The 22363-nt window shown below is 45.0% G+C and overlaps 1 protein-coding gene across 1 annotated transcript in view; it reads left to right on the plus strand.

Annotated features, from left to right (window-relative positions):
- The window catches only part of LOC137544795 (hydroperoxide isomerase ALOXE3-like), a 41284-nt gene that overhangs the window by 11917 nt on the left and 7004 nt on the right, over positions 1 to 22363 (plus strand). Inside the window, exons 3-10 of the mRNA XM_068265884.1 lie at positions 788 to 869; positions 2509 to 2631; positions 3314 to 3417; positions 6313 to 6485; positions 6924 to 7070; positions 10105 to 10308; positions 10777 to 10863; positions 13903 to 14072. Coding sequence (XP_068121985.1) covers positions 788 to 869; positions 2509 to 2631; positions 3314 to 3417; positions 6313 to 6485; positions 6924 to 7070; positions 10105 to 10308; positions 10777 to 10863; positions 13903 to 14072 — 1090 coding nt within the window. The remainder of the gene's footprint in view (positions 1 to 787; positions 870 to 2508; positions 2632 to 3313; positions 3418 to 6312; positions 6486 to 6923; positions 7071 to 10104; positions 10309 to 10776; positions 10864 to 13902; positions 14073 to 22363) is intronic.

The following is a 22363-nucleotide window of genomic DNA, read 5'->3' on the forward strand; positions in this document are numbered from 1 at the left end:
AGCTGCGTCAGCACTTCGATCGCCGCCGCCCCGCACTCGATCGCCGCTATCCGCGTCGCAACACAGCCCCCACTAGACCCCTGCGCTGCCTGGCCTATCAGCGCCAGGCAGCAGCAAGGGGTGGATCGGGACTCCCTTAGACGTCATGACGTCGGTGACGTCATCCCGCCCCGTCGCCATGGCGACGGGGGAAGCCCTCCAGGAAATCCCGTTCTTTGAACGGGATTTCCTGATCGCCTATCGCCGGAGGCGATCGGCGGGGCTGGGGGGATGCCGCTGAGCAGCGGTTATCATGTAGCAAGCCCTAGGCTCGCTACATGATTTAAAAAAAAAAAAATATATCAAAAAGGCTGCGCTGCCCCCTGGCGGTTTTTAATATACCGCCAGGAGGGTTAATAGTATTGCGGTGCTGTACTTGTAGAGTATTCAGGAAGTTGTCAGCTAGTGCATGGCAATTGATCCTGAGGAAGATGGCCGCTGCCCATCAAAAGATGTTTATCTGATACAAGGAGTGTCCCAGTGGTACTGTCAAGCTGGTGCACTAGCTGACAACTGCCTGTAAATACTCTACAAGTACAGCACCGCAATAAGTCCCTTTGAGAGGTGGAATGTAGTCGGCGACTCGGCACCACCATAGGCCATAATGGGAATTACGGCTATAATAGCGCACAGTAAGGAACTTCAATGCCGTCAGAAGATGGGGCTGAAGTGACTTTTTTAAAACACTGTAATTCGGCTGCCAGCAATAGTACATTTAGGAAGGTATAGTAATGTCTTTCTGTTACAGGTCAAATATTGACAGAAGATCTTCACCCTCGTCTCCTCGAACAGCGGAAAACAGAATTGTTGAGAAAGAGAGAAGCCTACAGGTGAAATTAAACTCAGGCAGCAAAACAAAGCTTGGTTATGTTTAGCACTGTACATACGTTTATCTCCTAATGTCACCTCGGGTACACTTCAACCTCCCTGGCGGTAACTCTGACCTATGTTCGGGCTAGCCGCTGGGAGCTCAGTGCAAAGCAATAGAGCGTAGGAGGCATTTCTATTCACCTCCCCGGGGGATCCAGACGCAGGCAGCCAATCTACTTCCTCTCTACAGAGGCTCTGAATGACTCTGGTGAGATCGCCATCGGTGATCTCACTACAGAGTTTCAGCAACACCCGGAGGACAGAGGGAAAATTGCAGCACTGGTGCCCAGGGAGGTGAGTGAGTGCAGGGGCTGCTGCTGACTTTCTGGCAGCATGTTTCCCCCCCCCCCCCTTTCCTGGTTTTAGGGTCTGAAATCTTCAGAAAAGACCCTAAAGGGCTTGTTCACACTACACAAGCTTTTTAACCTCCAGTGTTTTTATGCCACTCAAGAGGTTTTGTAGCCTAAGAGTCCCCCAAGAGTTTTTTTTTTTTTTAGATTTAATGTCTGCCGAACATGTTAACTAGTATAGGTGGCCACCACCCCCAATCAGCCCCCCCCCTCCCTGATCCAGCTGCTTATAAATAATATCCAGCCTGGTTCCAACTATCACCGCAGCCTCCGTGCACAGATTTGGTCTTTATTGGGAGGTTCGTACATGACATCATGCACAGTCCCAATCCTCCCTGTAGAAGACAAAGCTGTGCAGGAAGGCTGCAGCGATTACTGTAACCAGGCTAATTTATAAGCAGCTGGATTGTATGGGGGGGGGGGGGCGATCGGGGGTTGGTGGCCACCTATGCTAGCTAACCTGTTGGGCAGACGTTAAATCTAATAGATGTATATGATCAGCACGGTGGCGTAGTGGTTAGCGCTCTCCCCTTGCATCGCTGGGTCCCTGCTTTGAATCCCAGTCAGGTCAACATCAACATCTGGAAGGGTTTTTTTTTTTTTTTCTTCTCCCCATGTCTGTGCGGGTTTCCTCCCACATCCCAAAAACCCATAGTTAAGCTAACTGGCTTCCCCCTAAATTGCCCCTAGACTAAATCATACATGCACTACACAATATAGACATGACTATGGTAGGGACTAGATTGTGAGCTCCTTTGAGGGACAGTTAGTGACAAGACTATATACTCTGTACAGCGCTGCGGAAGATGTCGGCACTATATAAATACATTATAATAAAAAATAAATTTCTCCTGGGGGACCCTAAGGCTACAAAACCTCTTGAGCAGCATCCCTCATTTGCCTAAATGCAATGCTTCAGTGTACTGCCCTCAGTATAGGTTGCTCCAGTATAGAAAGCCAGGTGGTCACTTGCCCAGTTGGCATCACCTCCAGCCAATCTGCTGCCTGAATGACGTGTCTCAGGCTGTGTCGTGGCAGATCCCCCTTGCCTCCTATTGCTATGTCACGCCTAGCTGCATAGCTCACGGTTATGGCTGTTTTTTGCTGTCCTGCGGAATGTTGGTTGTAGAAGTGATATTCTTAGATCATATGAAGAAATGTAAACCAGACTTGTACAATGTTTGAAAAAAATCTATATACATGGCAATTACAGCCAGTGCTAACTTTGCATATGTTTTTTTTTTTCCAGGTGGAAAGCGGTTGCAGAGGGTGTTCCTCAAGGCATTGATGTAACTGATGCAAAGGATTTCCCACCTAATGAGAGATTTTCCTACAAAAAACTGAAGAGCTTTCAAGATGGCTTACAAGCCTTGTATGATTCTAACACTAGTATAGTATATTTGCCATGTGTGTTCTGTCTACTGTGGCATGAAGCAATACATTCCAGTAGTATTCTTGGATTTTGCTTGCATTCCTAAGCTCAGCTGCAGCTTGAAGTGTACTTCTGAATCGACCAAATCAAGTCTATTGTGCCGGAATCCATAAAGTGCTTCTAAATTACCGATCTATTTTTTTTTTTTTTCTCTGAAGTCCAGCCCATTTTTTTCACTTTCTGGGCTTGGGACTCAAAGGAATGGATCTGGGGGCCAAGCGGGTATCTTGCCCCAGGCGCAGTTTGTTGAATTCTTAAAGTGGCAAAATGGCAGTTTAGGCGCCAAAACCTGACCTTGCCCCAGGGGCAAGGGGACTCACTTGGACCACAACTAACGAGCATGTTGATGGAACCCATATAGAGTATAGGCTCCATTCCAACATGTGCCACCATATCCGGTGCAGGGTGAGAAAACAGCAGTCTCTACACAGTACTCCACAACAGTCGTGATGGTCAATAAGTGAGCACCTTCAAGTTGGAGTGTTATGCAAATGTATGCAGCGTGGAAATAAACCAATCAAATCCTGTGGAAGTAAAATTTGACTGGTCCATTTTCAAGCTGCATAAAATTAAAACAGGTTTTGTAGAATGCATCAGTGTAAAGTTTGCTCCTCTCTGTCAGGGTTTCTCGGTTTATGGCAGATGGATACTTGACTTGCAAGGAGTCATGGACTGACTTGGAGGACATCAAGCTTGTGGCTTTTGTACGGAAATCCAATATTTCAGGTATGTTGATATAAAATGTAATTATGAATCCCCCTAACCTCTTATGCTCATGCCACAATTGAAGTCGGCCTGCTGCTGGTAGTGACTGCCCCCTGACACTGTGCCCACAAACCCCCTTCATCCCCATTTCCTTGACCTGGTTCTTGCCTCATTGTTAAACCTCTTCCTATCTACAGGCAACTTCCTCAAACAGGCCACCGTACTGCCCCCCCCCCCCTGCTGAAGGGGGGAAAAAAAAATTAACACATCACTATCCTCAAACTTCCACCCAATCTCCCTCCTTCACTTTGCCTCTAAACTTCTTGATCGTCTGCTCCACCGACATATTACCCAATATCGCAACAACAATACCCTACTTGACCTGCTACAGCCTGGATTCCGACCTGCCCACTCAACAGAAACAGCCCTTGTCAAGGTGGTAAATTGCCTTATCCTTGCCAGAGCAAAAGGCATTTACTTCATCCTGCTCTTTTTTGACCTCTCCTGAGCATTTGATACTGTAGACCAGCCCCTCATCCTCCAATCCCTACCATCTGGGCATCCATGGCCTCACCTTGGCTTGGATCTCCTCCTACCTCTCCAATTGCTACTTCAATGGCTCCTCCTCAACCCCCTTTCTCCCTCTTAATCGGGGTCCCCCAGGGCTCTGTTCTGGGCCACCTTCTGTTCTCGATATAAACTTCCTCAATTGGCAAACTTGCATTCTCCTTGGCTCTAAATACCACCTTTATGCAGATGGCACTCACTTACCGCCATACGTACCCCTTATCTCTCATCCACCAACATGGAAAAGGTTTCTTGCTTTTCAACTATGTCGTCCTGTATGTTAGCTAAGTTCCTGAAACTTAACCTTGACAAAACTAAGCTCCTCATCTTTCCACCCCATGTTACTGCACCCCTCCCAGATTTCCACCTCACAATCTATAACACAACCATTCACCCTACCTCCTAGGCCTGTTGCATGGGCATCACCCTAGATTCTGGCCTTAATCTCCTTCCAAGCCAAACCTCACGAGTCTGCAATTTTCATCTCCATAATATCTCCAAGATCTGACCCTAGACATGACCAAGCTGTTCATCCATGCCCTCATCCTCTCCTGCCTCAATTACTGCAACTCTCTTCTGCCTGGCCTCCACTTGAAACCACATTGTCCCCCCCCCCCCACAGTCCCCTCCAGTCCTCAAATGATATTCGTCAAACTGCTCTGTGCATATCCAACTCCCAGGCACCACCCATCAGACACGCCCCCTCCAAAACATTCAAACAAGCCATCAAAACCCACCTCTTCAAGATGGCCTACTCACCCCCTATCACACTAACTCCACTGAACACTTATTCTACAGCCCTACTTAGTGTGTCCATCTCCACTACCCTTAGATTGTAGGCCTTTAGCAGGGTCCTCCTTTCCCTAGTGTAATCTAAATGATCGGCTTGTACTCTTATTACTGGGCCTACCTAAACAGCCCAAAATTGCATAAGGATTCATTTTTGTACCATTTTGCCTTGGACAGCTTTGTCCTATGATCCAAGATAGAAGGCAAAGCGGCCATGCACATCCCATAAAAACCTCTTTTGTTTAAAAAATTTAAGACATACATTACATCCTCAGCAGACAATGGAGAGAGGCACAGGCAGGTTAGGACCTCCCTAACCTGCCTGTACCTCTTTCCATTGTCGTCCCTAACCTGCCTGTACCTGTCTCCATTGTCTGAGGATGTAATGTATGCCTTTAAAATTTTAAATTTTTTTGGGGGGGGGGGGGGGAGGGGTGTGCATGGCCGCTTTGCCTTCTATCTTGGATCTACTACTTCTTCTAATATTGGCTTAATTGCACTCCCAGAGAAAATTGGCCTTCCAGTGCACAGCACGCTCTCTCCTTGTATTCTAACACCTTTGCCCTATGTTGTATAACCTTGTTAGTTCTGTCATCCATTGTATATACTTGTCCAGTGCTGTGTATGCTTTATAAATACCCATGTTAAACTGGGCAGGGTTTCAGGTCTGCTCTGCTGTTTTTTCCTAAAGACTGGTTTTAAAGGACAGGTTACAGCTACTGATCACGCTGAAATGATCTATATGATTTTTGCATGACAAACGAGGCTTTCTTTGGGCAGTAGTACAGTTATTACATTTAAGTTGTGTCCCTAGTACAATGTTTGGCAATAATAAATAAATTGGAAATAAAGTCCCCCTCCCATTGCAAATACAGTAACCGTAATATACCCTCATGACATGCATACTAAAAGTTCCTAAGGGACTTATGCCAATTTTTTTTTTTTTTTTTTTTGAAGGATCTGATTTATTATTTCATTTTGGTTACTATGGGGTGGGGGTGGAAGGGGTTAAAATTATTTTTTTCAATGTAATTGTGTATTCTCACTTGGCCACAAGATTGCTCCACACTTACTTTCAGAGTACTGTAGACAGGAACTAGAGTATGCATAAAACAGTGTGCTTTCGCTTTAAGAAAAGCCGTCTCACTGACGCTGGCTTTTGTTCATCACTGGCACAGTGATCGGGTTTTGGAACAGCTGTTTCCCATTCACTGACCACGGAACAGTGGGATTGCAGGAAAGTCGTACAGCAGCAGTAAGCAAACCATATGTATATCCATGCTCCTTATCCGCAAGTGAAGTATGAAGGGGCCTAGATCTACATGGCAAAGATCTGAAAGTGGTTAAATGCCAACACTGGCTGCTCAGCTGTAGACAGTGGTAGTATGGTGGTTATTCATAAAGGGAGCCTGAAATGATCCAGTGATCATTTTGGGTGATCTTTTCTCTACTGCCTGTGGGCATTTTAAGGGAGTTTGAGGGGAAGTCCTATAATTGTGGTAGTAAACTTCAGACAATTTAGCCATTTAACCAAGTGATTGACCATTGTACTTGTTACAGAAATTGTGTCTAAGCTATGGAAGGAGGATTTTTTCTTTGGCCATCAATATCTAAATGGTTATAACCCAGTTCTGATCAAGAAATGCTTGAAGATTCCAGAGAACTTCCCAGTTGATGACCGCATGGTGGCTCATTCCTTGGGGACCTGCACCAGTCTTCAGAATGAAATTGAGGTCCGTCGTAATATAAAATCTGTTTAGGCAGGGGCATAATTAACTACATGTTGTAGGGCCCCCCCCAAGCATAACTTTGATGGGGCCCCTTAATGTTCACAACCCTTTTTGCCTCTTCTTTGTGACCCTCACAGCCTGGTGGCCCATCTCACAAGCCTCTTAAAAGGTGTGGCCATCAGGATCTTCATACCCATTACGTGCAGCCAAAAAAATACCGGATCTATAGTATCGGAGGGAAGGTTAGTAGTTGGGGACCCCCATACACATCTGGGCCCCCTGCAGTTGCAGTGGCTGACCCCTACCCCTTAGTTAGACCCTGGCCAGAACAAGAAGCCTAGTTACACTTTGCAACCCAAATGACCCATAGCATTACAAGAGTAATTCTACATTGGCTTTTTGGCTCGGTTAATGAGAAGTAATGACTCTTCTGTCTTGCAGAGTGGCAACCTTTTCCTGGCAGATTACAAGATTTTGGATGGCTTTCCTGGAAATAAGTCTGTCAATGGTAAACAGCAGTACCTTGCTGCCCCCCTGTGTCTGCTGTGGAAAAATCCTCAGGACCAGCTTCTCCCCATTGCCATCCAGGTAAATGGGGTTGTAGGTTTCTCATGGTTTTACTGGAATGAAAGCTACTAGAAGTACCCATGGCCAGATGGATCAGGGACCTCTGCCGATGAACGGCCACCCCCGCTCCATCTGACTGGATCTGCTGGCTCCGCTATGAATGATCATTTACACAATCATGGCAAAAATCAGAGGATCGTAACAATCCTTTGATTCAATCCAACATGGAGTCATTCAAAAATGAACAATCGCCATGGGTGGTATGTGTCGAAACAGTTTATTGAATTTACGTTAAATGTTGTGCAATATTGTGATAATTGGCTCTTTCTAAATCCATCTCAGGAATCTTCTAAATCATGAAGACCCTTCTACTAAAAGCATTCTGTAGCGATGGATCATTGAACAAAAACATCCTAATTATCCCTCTGATCTGCTGCTAATTGACCTCTGTCCATCCCTCTCCGTAGAGATGAGCAACATATCTCTGCAGCAATAGTTCGTTACACTGTTCAGAATGGTTGCCAACAATTTTTCCTGATGACCATTATCAAACCATTTTACACCTCGTAACATATCCCACTAATGACTTCCTGCACTTCAAATCGGATACATTCCAATTTGAAGATCTGTAACTACTTATAGCAGAACATACAATTCAGAACACCCATTTTTAAGTTTCTTACTAACCGTATATTGATATGCAACCCTGCCTTTCCAGTAATGTTTAGCTTGGGCATTACAAGCAAAAAGGGCTCTGGTAAACGTTTTAAATCAATCCGCACACACAGACTGAAAGACAGCTTTTTCCCATCTGCCATAAACTTGATGAACTCTGAATCCTCTCTGAAATAATTTTTTTAACAGTAAAGTTTGTTTGTTTTTGAGAAACATTACAACATAACACAATGTGATAGAACAATGAGGTACAGTTGTGGTTATCAATACAAGACAATGCATCGGAGAGATTCCTGATACAAACCCTCTTAAATATCAAGTATAGTATAGTTACATAAACACCGTTGTGGTACCAGGTTAGTGTTACATATTGGGTTGCCTGTATCCAAGAAACCACCCTGTAGAGGAGAAGACAGAAGCAGAGCAGAAAGGAGAAGAGAAAAAGAAGAAAAGATGACCGTCCGTACCCCGAGTTGCCCCCGACCCTCTACCTCCGCATGGCCTAATCCTCATAGGTCAGAGAGACTGAATTTATTCCAATACTGATATAATAATTTTAGAGTCCGTAGGGTCCATAATTCTGGCCTCCCATATGCCCCAGATTTTATGGTATTTCTTTGGGCATCTCCTATTCAGGTATGTAGTTTTTTTATATAGAGGCAGAGAAGAGTTGATAGCTTTAGCCCATATTCCCAGTGTAGGAACGGAAGATTTTTTTCCATAATTTAAGTATTTCTTTGCGAGCTTGGAAACAGAGGGTTTTAACCAATATCTGTTTATGGTGAGTTAATGTCCTCCATTTTCCCAAGTAACAGGAGGCCTGGATCCAGTGGAAGAGCAACCTTCAGTAGTCTATTAATTATGGATAGTACGTCTTTCCAAAAGGGGACAATCCTAGGACACGTCAAAACATATATGCACGAAAGAGCCTCGGTCCGCCTGGCATCTCCAGCAGACGTCCGAAAAAGATTGGTCCATCCTGTGCATATGCTCCGGCGTATAGTAGGCTTGGTGTAAAAACTTAGTCTGAACTAGTTAGTCTCTGGCTGAAATGACCGAGGTCGGGTACAGTTCTAAGAGTTCGTCCCAGTCGTCCCTTTCCAATCCCGTCACCACCTGTTGCCATTTGTAGAAGCATTTTATCAAGTTAAGTGTTGTTAAGAGTTAGAAGTGCTAGATATATTGCTGAGCGCACCTTAGGTAAGTCTCTAGTTAAAAGTAGTTTTTCTAAATCATCCATGGTGAGTATTGGAGGGGATCTTCCAAATTGTGAAGAGTAGGCATGCTTAAGTTGAAGGTAACGGAAAAGGTGTGAGTTTCGTAGGTTAAATTGTGTTTTTTTTTTTTTTTTTTAGGAGTCAAATGTTAAAATTGTTTGCCCCTGTTGTATGTGAACTAGTGTTTTAATTCCAAAGCTCGCCCAGATTACTGGGTCCGGGATGGTCATGAAGTGTTGAAGCTGGGTGTTTCCCCCATAACGGGGTATGTGGTGAGAGTACACCTTCCCTCGCCAGCGGGGGGGCCCTAGCCGCCCTCCATGCCTTCCACACCGTTAACATAGCTTGCGTGGTTTGTGAGGAGCATTTAGGACGTCTATAGGGTAAGTTTGTTCATTTTTCGTACGAGCCCAGGATTGCAGCCTCTGTGGTGGTTGCAGGATTGAGCTCATCCTGCGAAAACCACCAGCGGGTCGTTACCAGTACAGAGGCCCTCTCTGAAATAATTAACACTGTGTACAAATTGTTTAAATATCTAATACCTGGCATATGTTTATAATTTCTTCTCTTCCTTGTTACTATCACTATGTTCCCTATATGCACCGTGGGGTTGTCATGAAAAGTAATTTCGTTGTATTCACAATGACAATGTGAATTGAATTGAAATTTGGGTGCACCAATATGAATTACGCCTATAGCAATGCTCAGACAGTAATTTGGAACATAAATTACTATAAATAGCATAAATCGGCTGTCAGCTGAATTTTAAGTCTTACTCCTGAGTCCAGTGGCCTGGAGAGGAAATGGTGACTCCGCATGGACAGATTGAGACGTTTTCAGCATTACCATGCGCCCAAATTTCCCAGCGCCTTAATCACATGAATGCATGTCGGGCATCCTTCTGCCCCAGAAGACTCTGTAGTAAACAGGAATATCAGATTTCTGAGCGGAGGAAGGAAACCTCCTAGACCCTGCCCACAGTGATTTCACCTTGCCAGCAAATAAAGATGCCGCACGCATTGCTAAAATTCTGAGAATGTAACTATGGGTGAGGTGAAATTTTACAGTGGGCAGACACTAACTGGAAACGTGAAACCTTTTGTTCATAAAGTTCCTCTGTATGGATGACCTGTACTAATACTGATTTCCTTCTATCTTCTTAGTTGTCTCAAACCCCAGGAGACCATTCTCCAATCTTCTTGCCCAACGAACATGAATATGACTGGTTACTGGCCAAAATGTGGGTGCATAATTCTGAATTTCAGGTTCATGAACTGATTTCACATTTCCTTAAAGTCCATGTGCTCGCTGGGACCTTCACTGTCGCAACCAATCGACAACTTCCAATGAGTCATCCAGTGTACAAGGTAAAGACTTTGGATGTTTACATGAAATGATCCAGCAAAACAAAATCAAACGGATCATTCTTCATCCATGCCGAACATTCCCACCTCTCCAGATTCTGTCATGTCCAAAGAAGTGACACCTCACCAGCCAAATGGCAGGAAAGCCATTTTGCACATTAGCCAGTAAATGTTGGACTTTGGCCAGCGGTCATGCAATACATTGGCCACTTTGAGAAATGCCCGGCCAGTTCCCGCTTTGGCCATAACGTGTGTAGCATTTATCTCTCATGCACCCAAGATCTAGTTATCCCAATTATCTTATCTCCAGTTTCACATTGTAACATTGTGCAGGAGAATAATCTTTATTTTTGAATGTTTGTACTATCTGTTTCACCCTGATCTCAGGAAGTGGTAATTAATGATATTGTATTTATATACTATGCTGTAAATATGATGTAAGCTTAATTCCAGTCTACCCATCTTTACCAGCTGATTATTCCACACCTTCGCTTCACACTGGAGATATACTTACTTGCCTCAGTAAAGCTGATCGGTCCTGGAGGTCTGTTTGACCAGGTAATGTTTATGTTCGGTTAAAGTTGCACTCTACATAGATCTTGGATAACATTTGTGCCCACTCTGTTGCAGAGCCTGTTTATGCAAGTAGAAAACAATCCAATTGATGTCTGAGCTATATCTTCTGTACTTCAGGGCTTGCCTTACATCGGTAGCACCAAAAACTGAAACAATCCCAACAGTGAGAACCTGAGCAACATAAATTTTAAAAGTACTGGTCTAACTTTGGGGTTTGCAGAGAAAATTTTGGTTTAAAGGGTGTAGGATATGGTAGTAGAATATAGGTAAATGTATGGATAGTCTTCTACTAAAAGAACAGTAAATTTGTTTTGTAAAGTGTTATGAGAAAAGATGATTAAAAGAGAAATAATCCCCTTAACCTGTCAGCATGGTGTAGAGAAAATGCGCACACAGAGCTGCACACCCCTTTTTTCTTAAATGGTTCACATATCCTTCCCTCCCTACCCTCACAAGTTGGTGTGTAGTAGGTAAGTAGTGGTGAGATATCGGGCCTTTATTGTGAAGGAGCTGCATGTGATGTCATTACCCACAAGGTTGTTCAACCCAGGCAGAATTTTAATTAGTCCTAACACTAATTTAACTAAGTGGAGAAACTTCACCTTTTCAGCTGGCTGTCCATTGACTGCAGGACTCTTCCCTCTAAGAACTTGGTCTTCTGACTCCTGCCATCAGCTTCACACTGGGTTAATTTCCACCTTTATAGTGCCTCAAATCTATATAGTGGAATATCTGTAATATTTGCTGATATTTCACAAATGACCTAAACTCTCCCTACACCACACAGATCCCACTGGTGGGTGCCTAACCTTAAACCCCCTAGTGGGCAACTAACCTTAACCCCTCTAGTGGGTAAATGGCCTCAAACCTTGTGGCCACCTAACCTTACATGAAATTGCATATTTACGCCTATTCAAGAGAAGGAGAGAGGAGACCGGCACTGCAGTCGGCACTGCAGTCAACTCTGTGGAAGTGCATTCTTGTGCGACAACGGCCGTAAGGCATACAGTGCCCAGCACCCACCATCAACCACACTGCCGCCCAGATTGGTATGTCGCATGTTTGCACTTATGTGTTTTTATGCCTGTCATTTTTTCACACCATGGAATAAACAGTTGAATGCAGTGCCGGTCTCCTCTCCTCTCTCTCCTTGAACAGTATATTGCTATCCTATCGATCAGAGCACGCAGTCTCAGCCATTTAGTGTGAAAGGCATTGTGAGTTCTACCAGCTCCTCGCTCAACGCCAACCTAACAACTTCTCTACCCAAAACTATTATATTTACGCCTATACATACTGTATATACTCTACTGTAAGTCGAGAAATTTTAGGTCTGATCTACTTTTCTAACTTGTACTCACGTCAGACCTTAATTTCTGACTTGTAGTTGAGTATTAAGCATCCCTCTGCTGTTACTTCTACGACATCGCTGACTGCAGATTGTGTACCCCTGCACTGTTCATCCCCCAGGCTGCTGTAGTGCCGCTGTGACCCCCCCCCCCCTACCTGTTCTGACAGGATGCTCCAACCCTCGTCAGCTGTGGGGGGAGGAGACTCTTGTTTCCGGTCACTGTTCCTATTACCAGAGTGTAAATCCATGGCGCTAGTCTGTGGAGACAGGAGCTGCTCAAAATACCCCGTTCCAGCCACCGATCACAGCCGCATGCAGAATTTACACACCGGCCTGCGATTGAAGCTCCTTCCCCTCCCAGCCATGTCAGTAGTGTCCAGCCTCTTGAAATCTCTGCTCTCCCAAAAGTGTCACCGCTGCTGTTCGTGAGAGCGTCACTGTGCAGCGCAGGGGAGAGGCAGCAGCATTACAGGTATCCATTCCTGCCAGCACTGAGGCAAGATACCTGGAGAAATGAACCCCTTATAAACTGCAAGCATGTTTCCAACACTGTGCTACTGTTAACACATTACCAGCAGCACAGTGTGGGGAAGATGAATAAAGATCATAAGGGGATAACTGATCCAGGTATCTTGCATCATAAATGTACAAACATGTTTGTTTTAAAAAAAATCTCTTTAAAGGATACACTCACTAAATATAGTTAAAAAAAAAAAACTGTGTGGGGAGTTGTACAGGGGTTGACTTCTACTTGAGTGATCAAAAAAAGGCGGTTAAATATTGGGGTTGACTTGTGGTCGAGTATCTAAGGTAATCACGAATTGTTAGTTTGACTTTGAATAAGCATTCGTAATTACACATTCATTTATGCATAATTTCGTGCTGACTTTGGCGGTGTATAGCAAAGGCCACATACATGCTATTGCTACCAAAATTGCATATGTTAAAGAGACACTGAAGCGAAAAAAATATAATTGGTTGTGTAGTACGGATAATTACCAGAAGATTAACAGCAAAGAAAATAGTCTCCTATTTTTATTTTCAGTTAAGAGGTTTTTTGTTTTGTTTGCCGCTGTTGTGGCCAGGAACGCGAAGAATCACTCGCGTCCCCAGCCTGTCAGCTCCTGTCACCACCGAAACAGGAAGTGTGTTTTTTTTTTTTTTTTTTTTTTTTTTTATCTGTGTCCCTTTAAGGAGAATACTGGATAGAAGTTGATAGAAAAATTCAAGATCTTGTAGTTTTTGAGAATCTATTTTAAAAATACAAAGAAATTGTTAAACTTGTGCCCACTATCCTCAACATGTCGCCATAGCGTGTATGTGGGCTCTGCTCTTCACTGCCAAAGTCGGCATAAAATTACACGTAAATTCACGTGTAATTACCAATGCAGAAGATTGCATACAAAATTATGATTTTCCCTTAAGTTCTGCATTATGATACGTAAATGCAACTTTCGAGGCATAATTTCTGCGCATCCCTATTTACAAATGTGTTTTTTTTTTTTTTGCTTGTTTTTTTTATCGTAAATTACTTTTTGGGTGATTTACAGAAGATGTCTGCTTGAAATAAAGAATTGTTCGTACAAAATGTTACTATTTTTGTTTGTAGAGGATTACTGGATACCATTTTCATATCTATTTTGGATAATTCTATGTTTTTATTACATCAGGCTACATCATTTGGCTCTAGTGAGATTGGAGGATTTCTAAAGAAAGCCATGGAAGAGGTGACCTACAGCAGTCTCTGCCTTCCTGATGACATCCAGGCCAGAGGACTGGAGACTGTGCCTAATTACCTGTACAGGGAGGATGGAATGAAGGTCTGGGCAGCTATAGAGAGGTATACATCTGCCTTGCCTAAAAATACTGCACATGGCATCAAGGTCTTAAGTTATGCACACATCCAGATTAGAGGCCTGCATCGGGGTCTGGTTCCAAGCAGTCAAAGCAAGCCTAACAATTCTGTATCTTTTGCCTTCCCAAAATCTGTGAATGCTGGCACCAGAATGCTTGCTGATTTGTTTGCTGCCTCTCATCTTTAATGCCAGTAGACTCCTTCCTGCTCTCAAGCTGCGCTCTCCCCTCCTCTCCTTTTTAATAGATGGTTACAAATCACTGGGGCATGCTGTGTTAAAAGGAAAGTGCGATAGGAAAGCTCTGTCGGTTAGTGACTCGGGATACAGTGGCTTGCAAAAGTATTCGGCCCCCTTGAAATTTTCCACATTTTGTCACATTACTGCCACAAACATGAATCAATTTTATTGGAATTCCACATGAAAGACCAACACAAAGTGGTGCACACATGAGAAGTGGAATGAAAATCCTACACTATTCCAAACCTTTTTTACAAATAACTGCAAAGTGTGGTGTGCATAATTATATGGCCCCCTGAGTCAATACTTTGTAGAACCTACTTTTGCTGCAATTACAGCTGGCAGTCTTTTAGGGTATGTCTCTACCAGCTTTGCACATCTAGAGACTGAAATCCTTGCCCATTCTTCACAAACACTGTCCATCTAATCTGACTAAGCTGGAGCTATTTTGCAAACAGCAGTTTTCAGATCTTGCCACAGATTCTTGATTGGATTTAGATCTGGGCTTTGGCTGGGCCATTCGAACACATGGATATGTTTTTGTTTTAAACCATTAAACCATTCCATTGTTGCCCTGGCTTTATGTTTAGGGTCGTTGTCCTGCTGGAAGGTGAACCTACAGCCCAGTCTCAAGTCTTTTGCAGACTCCAAGAGGTTTTCTTCCAAGATTGCCCTGTATTTGGCTCCATCCCTCTTCCTATCAACTCTGACCAGCTTCCCTGTCCCTTCTGAAGAGGAGCACCCCCAGAGCATGATGCTGCCACCACCATATTTGACAGTGGGGGATGGTGTGTTCAGAGTGATGTGCAGTGTTTTCTGCCACACGTAGTGTTTTGCATATTGGCCAAAAAGTTCTATTTTGGTCTCATCTGACCAGAGCACCTTCTTCCACATGGTTGCTGTGTCCCCCACATGGCTTGTGGCAAACTGCAAATGGGATTTCCTATGCTTTTCTGTTCACAATTGCTTTCTTCTTGACACTCTTCCATAAAGGCCAACTTTGTGCAGTGTACGACTAATAGTTGTCCTATGGACAGATTTCCCCCACCTGAGCTGTAGATCTCTGCAGCTCGTCCAGAGTCACCATGGGCCTCTTGGCTGCATTTCTGATCAGCGCTCTCCTTGTTCTAGCTGTGAGTTTAGGTGGAAGGCCTTGTCTTGGTAGGTTTACAGTTGTGCCATACTCAGAATCAGAATCGTTTATTTCGCCAAGCATGACTGGGTCATGCCCGGAATTATTTTTGGCACAGTGCATATACATATAGCTCAGGGAGAGACATAGATGGAAAGAGACATAGATAGCAGCAACAGCAAAGGCATCAAGTACACATTAAAATACATTACAACATTCCAATATATGCATCACAGTCCCCAGTGTGACCTGAGGAGCCTGGCAGTTAGTCTATTGGACTGGTTGGTTCGGTCAACTGGTCAGCCATAGCGCAGCCGGCACAGCTGTCCGTCGGGGCTTGAATTGACGGTAGTATGTGGAGAGAATTTAGGAGGTTGACCGCTGAGGGGAAGAAAGAATTCCTATGTCTCACGGTTTTTGTGAAGATAGCCCGTAGCCTCCGGCCCAGTGGCAGCAGGCTGAAGTAGCGGTGGCCTGGGTGTGTGGGATCGTTGGCAATCTTCAGTGCCCTGGATTTCAGCCTTTTGTTGTGTAGTAGGGCCAGTGAAGGGAGGGGGCACCCAATGATCCTCTCCGCTGACCTTATGACCCTCTCTAGTATGTCCTTGTCGCTGGTGGTGGCGCCGGCATACCAGACCAGGATGGAAGAGCAGAGGATCGACTCGATGGTGGCTGAGTAGAAGTTAGTTAGAATTACTTGAGTCATGCCGAACTTGGCTGAGTAGAAGTAAAGTCTCTGCTGGGCTTTCTGTTGGGTGGTAGTGATGTTAGGCTTCCATCTTAGGTCGCTGGAGATGGTAGTACCCAGGAGCCGGGCACAGGGCACCCTGGCTACCTCGGTTCCGTCAATATGAATTGGAGGTGCGGTGTGGGCAGACTTCCTGAAGTCAATGATTAGTTCAACTGTTTTTGCAGTGTTAAGCACCAGCCTGTTCTCCTTGCTCCAGTTGCAGATTCTCTCCACCTGCTGACGGTACTCCTGAACACCATCCTTGGTGACAAGGCCAATGATGGTGGTGTCGTCAGCGAACTTGATGACCTTTAAAGAGTCTGCCTCAGATCTGCAACTGTTCGTGTAGAGGGAGAACAGCAGTGGTGACAGGACGCAGCCCTGAGGAGCACCTGTGTTTGTGGTTGCAGCTTGGGAGTGGATATCGCCCAGTCTGACGACTTGGGACCTGTTGGTGAGAAAGTCCGTGATCCAGAGTTGTAGGCTTGAGTGGACTTCAAGTGCAGCCAGGTCCCGTTGGAGGATGCGTGGGCAGATGGTATTGAAGGCCGAGCTAAAGTCCAAGAGTAGTATCCTAGCGTACGTGTCTGGCCTGTCAAGGTGGTCGTTGATGAGTTCCAGACAGATGTTGATTGCATCATCGGTGGACCTGTTCGCCCTGTAGGCAAACTGGTAGGGGTCTAGATGGGGCGAAGTGGAGTGCTTAAGGTGGGCTAGGACCGCCCGCTCCATGGTTTTCATGATGACGGACGTCAGGGCCACGGGCCTAAAGTTGTTAAGTTCAGAGACCCCTTGTTTCTTGGGGACAGGTATGATAGTGGACCTCTTAAAGCATACAGGGACCTTGCCTTCCTCTAGGGACTTGGTAAATATGGCAGAGAGGATGGGAGCAAGTTGCCGAGAGCAGGTTTTAAGGCAGGCTGGAGATACTCCATCGGGGCCGGAGGCTTTACTGGCATTTAGTGTTGATAAGAGGCGCATGACCTCTGCCTCACCCACCACCGAGGGAGAGAACAGGCTCTGGATGTTTGTGGGGCACAGAGGGGAAGCTGGTGCCAGGTTTCCCTCCGGTGTTACCTGGTTCTCAAACCTGCAGTAGAATCTGCTGAGTTCTTCTGCTAGTGCCAGGCTGGGTGTTGCATGCTGGGGTTGGGGCTTGTAGTTAGTGGTGGCCTTCAGTCCCTTCCATACAGCTCGTGTGTTGTTTGAGCATAGGTTGATTCTAATTCTCTCAGCGTACTCCTTTTTTTTTTTTTTTTTTTTTTTTTTTTTTTTTCCAGCTCTCGATTGAGGTCATTTCTTGCCCTTCTGTAGTCCTCCTGGTTCCCGGACTTGTGTGCAGCCTCCTTGCGTCTCCGCAGTTGGAGTAGCTTGTTGGTGAACCACGGCTTGTTGTTCGGATACACCTTGAAGGATTTTGTTGGTACACACGAGTCCTCGCAGAAACTGATGTATGAGGCGATGTTGTCTGCCCATTCGTCCAGGTTCGGTGTTTCCAGGGACTTCCAGTCGGTGCATTCAAAGCAGGCCTGAAGTTTCAGTTTGGCCTCGTCCGACCACACCTTGGTAGACTTAACGATCGGTTTAGCTGATTCTAGGCGCCTCCTGTAGGTAGGGATAAGATAAATGAGACTGTGATCAGAGGAGCCCAGAGCTGCCCGTGGGACTGCTTTGTATGCCTCCTTCAGTGCCGTGTAGCAGTGGTCAAGGGTACTCTGGCCCCTGGTGGGGCAGGCTACATGCTGATGATAGCGTGGCATCTCCTGGCGCAGGTTGGCCTTGTTAAAGTCACCCGCTACGATGAACAGTGAGTCTGGAAGGGATATCTCCCACTGCGAGATGGTGTCACTAAGGACCAGTAGCGCAGATTTGATGTCGGCATCGGGGGGGATGTAAACTCCAGCAAGGACGTAAGAGGAAAACTACCGTGGTGAGTATGGCGGCCTACAGTTGATCAGTAGTAGCTCCAGGTCCGGAGAACACTTCCTATCGAGTATCGTGGGGGTAGGGCACCATGAAGAGCTGACGTAAAAGCAGATGCCACCCCCTCTTTTTTTTTTTCCCCGAGAGGAACGGGTCCCTGTCTGCTCGGATGATGCTGAAGCCTGGGAGAAGGGCGTTCTCTGGGATGTCCTCGTGTAGCCATGTTTCCGTGAAGCAGAGGGCCGGAGTGTTACTGCTGAGGTCTCTCCTGTCGCAAAGGAGGTGCTTGGAACAGTGCTCCTTGGGATGTTCGAGGCTTTGGAAATCTTTTTGTAGCCTAAGCCTGCTTTAAATTTCTCAATAACGTTATCCCTGACCTGTCTGGTGTGTTCTTTGGACTTCATGGTGTTGTTGCTCCCAATATTCTTAGACAAACCCCTGAGGCCATCACAGAGCAGCTGTATTTGTACTGACATTAGATTACACACAGGTGCACTCTATTTAGTCATTAACACTCATCAGGCAATGTCTATGCGCAACTGATTGCACTGACCAAAGGGGGCTGAATAATTGCGCACACCCCACTTAGCAGTTAATTATTTGTAAAAACGTTTGGAATCGTGTGTTTTTTTTCCATTCCACTTCTTCTTACATGTACATAGAGATGAGCCGAAATTTTCGAAATTTCGAACTGCTTTTATTGCGAATGCGAAATTTAACATTACGACCCAAATTCGTAATTTCGTAATTAATTTTCAAATCGTAATTTACAATTTCGTAATCGAAATTTCACTCCCGTAATGACGAATTTCGTGTCTCCAACCGAAATTTTACTTTTTCATGCCTAAAATGAATAGGCCAGCCAGCCTCCTCCTCCTCCTCCTCCTCCTCCTCCTCCTCCTCCTCCTCCTCCTCCTCCTCCTCCTCCTCCTCTCTCTCTCTCTCTCTCTCTCTCTCTCTCTCTCTCTCTCTCTCTCTCTCTCTCTCTCTCTCTCTTTCTCTAGAGATCTGTAGTATTTCAAAACCATACTCACATTCATGACATGTCCAGGGATCAAACCCAGGCCAACCACATGGAAGACAGCTATGCTCACCACCATACCACCAAACACACACTAAATAGACTGCTAACCTAAATCTTACTTGTAGACAGTCATATGAGACACATGCTGGGTGCAGGGCTTTGTGATTGGACCATGGACCATGCGATAGAGTGAGGTGCAAAAATGAAATCATGCCTAGCAGAGGATGGTTTCACAATGCTAAATGCTAGGCTGGCTGTGGTGCAATTGGTTAGTGCGTCTGGCTGGTAACAGCAAGGTTACAGGTTCGATTCCATCCAGGCATGTCTTTTCCTTTTGCGTTCAACAGTTGTCCAAACAGAGCCAACAGAGCCCCAGATAGCCATGTAGAGTTAGGTCACAGCTAGCCTGGCTGTGGTGCAAATTGGTTAGTGTGTCTGGCTGGTAACAGCAAGGTTACAGGTTCGATTCCATCCAGGCATGTCTTTTCCTTTTGAGTTCAACAGTTGTCCAAACACCGAGCACAAAGTTTTGCATGCGTAAAGTTTTACGCACGCAAAATACCCCATGGGGTTCAATGGCGCAGTGCGCGCACGCAAAAGGAAAAGACATGCCTGGATGGAATCAAACCTGTAACCTTGCTGTTACCAGCCAGACACACTAACCAATTGTACCACAGCCAGGCTAGCTGTGACCTAACTCTACATGGCTATCTGGGGCTCTGTTGGCTCTGTTTGGACAACTGTTGAACGCAAAAGGAAAAGACATGCCTGGATGGAATCGAACCTGTAACCTTGCTGTTACCAGCCAGACACACTAACCAATTGCACCACAGCCAGCCTAGCATTTAGCACTGTGAAACCATCCTCTGCTAGGCATGATTTCATTTTTGCACCTCACTCTATCGCATGGTCCAATCACAAAGCCCTGCACCCAGCATGTGTCTCATATGACTGTCTACAAGTAAGATTTAGGTTAGCAGTCTATTTAGTGTGTGTTTGGTGGTATGGTGGTGAGCATAGCTGTCTTCCATGTGGTTGGCCTGGGTTTGATCCCTGGACATGTCATGAATGTGAGTATGGTTTTGAAATACTACAAATCTCGAGAGGGAGAGGGAGAGGGAGAGGGAGAGGGAGAGGGAGAGGGAGAGGGAGAGGGAGAGGGAGAGGGAGAGGGAGAGGGAGAGGGGGGGAGAGGGAGGGAGACTTTAAAAAAATTTGCGGAAATTCGTAATTAGGTCATTACGCTCATCCCTACATGTACACCACTTTGTGTTGGTCTTTCATGTGTTCCAATAAAATTGATTCAGGTTTGTGGCAGTAATGACAGTGGAAAACTTCAAGGGGGCCGAATACTTTTGCAAGCCACTATTTGATGGGACAAGCGTTAAAGAATGTTCTGCCATGTTCTGTGAAGCTGGAAGGAGGCAGAGAAGCACATGGCAGATAGAGAAGCATATGCCACATGCGACAAGATCTGTTGACTGTGTAGCTGCATCCACAGCAATCCAGCACACACAAGTATGTGATGATAAAAGCCTGTATTTAATTTTGTCATATGCAGAAAACACATGTGTTGATAAATCTGCCCCATTGTCTATTACAAGTGCATGCAAAATGTTTGTTTTTTGGTTGAGATTAACCACTTCAGCCTAACTGGACGGAAATTTTCGTACAGTTAGGCTGCGCGCGCTCCCGTGGGCCCCCTGTGCGTGCTCCCGCTAGGGGCCATTAGCCCAGCGATCAATGAAAGGGATTATAAATCCCTTTCACTGATCGGACTCCCCCCGTCCCCCCCGGAGAAAAGCCGACAGCGTCTCTTCAGACGCTGCGGCTTTTCTGAGATCAAAAAGTTCCCCTGCTTCTATCTTCTTCCTGGAAGCGAGATCAATCGCTCCCAGGACTTTTTGACTGTGGCCATCTTGTTGCCAAATGGCAAACTACACCAAAAAACACTTAACATTGAATAAATACATTTTGAAACATTTACAATCCCCTGTTTACCTCCCACACCAAAAAATACCCACATACAAGTTTTAATATAAAATAAAATATGACAATAGTTACTAAAGGGTCTAAACTTTTTTTTTTTTAAATATTCATGTCAAAGGAGTATATCAATATGATTTATTAAATTATGGGCTTCTAAATAGTGATGGACGCAAATTGAAAAAATGCACCTTTATTTCCAAATTAAATATATTGACGCCATACATTGTGATAGGGACATAATTTAAATGGTGTAATAAGCGGGAGAAATTGGTAAATAAAGTATAGGTTTTAATTATGGTAGCATGTATTAATTTCAAACTATAATGGCCAAAAGCATAGCATTAATTTTTTTTTTTCCATTTCTTTCTTAATATTCCTGTTAAAATGAGTTTAGAATAAATTCTCAGCACAATGTATCACCCACAGAAAGCCTAATTGGTGGCGGAAAAAACAAGATATAGATCAATTCATTGTAATTAGTGATAGTTCTTGGCAAATGAATGGGAGGTGAAAGTTGCTCAGATGTAAAAAACATCTCAACCCTGTAGGGTGAAGTGGTTGAATCTGCTCCAACGGCCAAGTGCACACCAAAAAGAGAAATCCATTACAGTAAATATCGGAGAAAGATTAGTATACCACGTCAGGTTTTGAGGTCCTTATTTTTTTTTCCTGCCTACATACAGGCTCTCAAACGTGCTCCAAGTTTCTGCTGCTTCCCCCCCCCCCCCCCCCCACCCCACACGCACACAGCAATTCAGGCTCTATAGTCCTGCAGGGAATAAACCATCCCTGCTCTGTATTCCGGGACCTGCTGGATACTGGTCAGTCACTCTCCTGTATGAACTACTTCCCGGAAAAACTGCAAAGCTATTACTTCCAAAGGAAGTCTGGTAATGGGTAGCATGGGGGTGCCCAATGTGTGTGTTCTAATTTAGCATTTTAAAATGGTAAATAGAGGCATAATGGTTTACCTCTCCAGAAGGTAGACACCTGTTCAACTGGAAAAATGTTTGTTCAAAAAAGCAATCTATGCGTATCACGTCATGGCCCGCTTCCTCAGTTCAATACAGATGCCTACACTCTATCCCCTATGCTATAAAAGCATTTTGTATTGACCTGAGGAAGCGGGCCATGACCCATGAAACAAGTTGTCAGATTGCTTTTTGAATAAACGCTTCCTGTTGAACTGGTGTCTATCTTCTGGAGAGGGAAGCGATTACGCCCCTATTTATCATTTTAA

Source organism: Hyperolius riggenbachi, chromosome 2, assembly GCF_040937935.1.
Source record: "Hyperolius riggenbachi isolate aHypRig1 chromosome 2, aHypRig1.pri, whole genome shotgun sequence".
Classification (NCBI taxonomy): Eukaryota; Metazoa; Chordata; class Amphibia; order Anura; family Hyperoliidae; genus Hyperolius; species Hyperolius riggenbachi.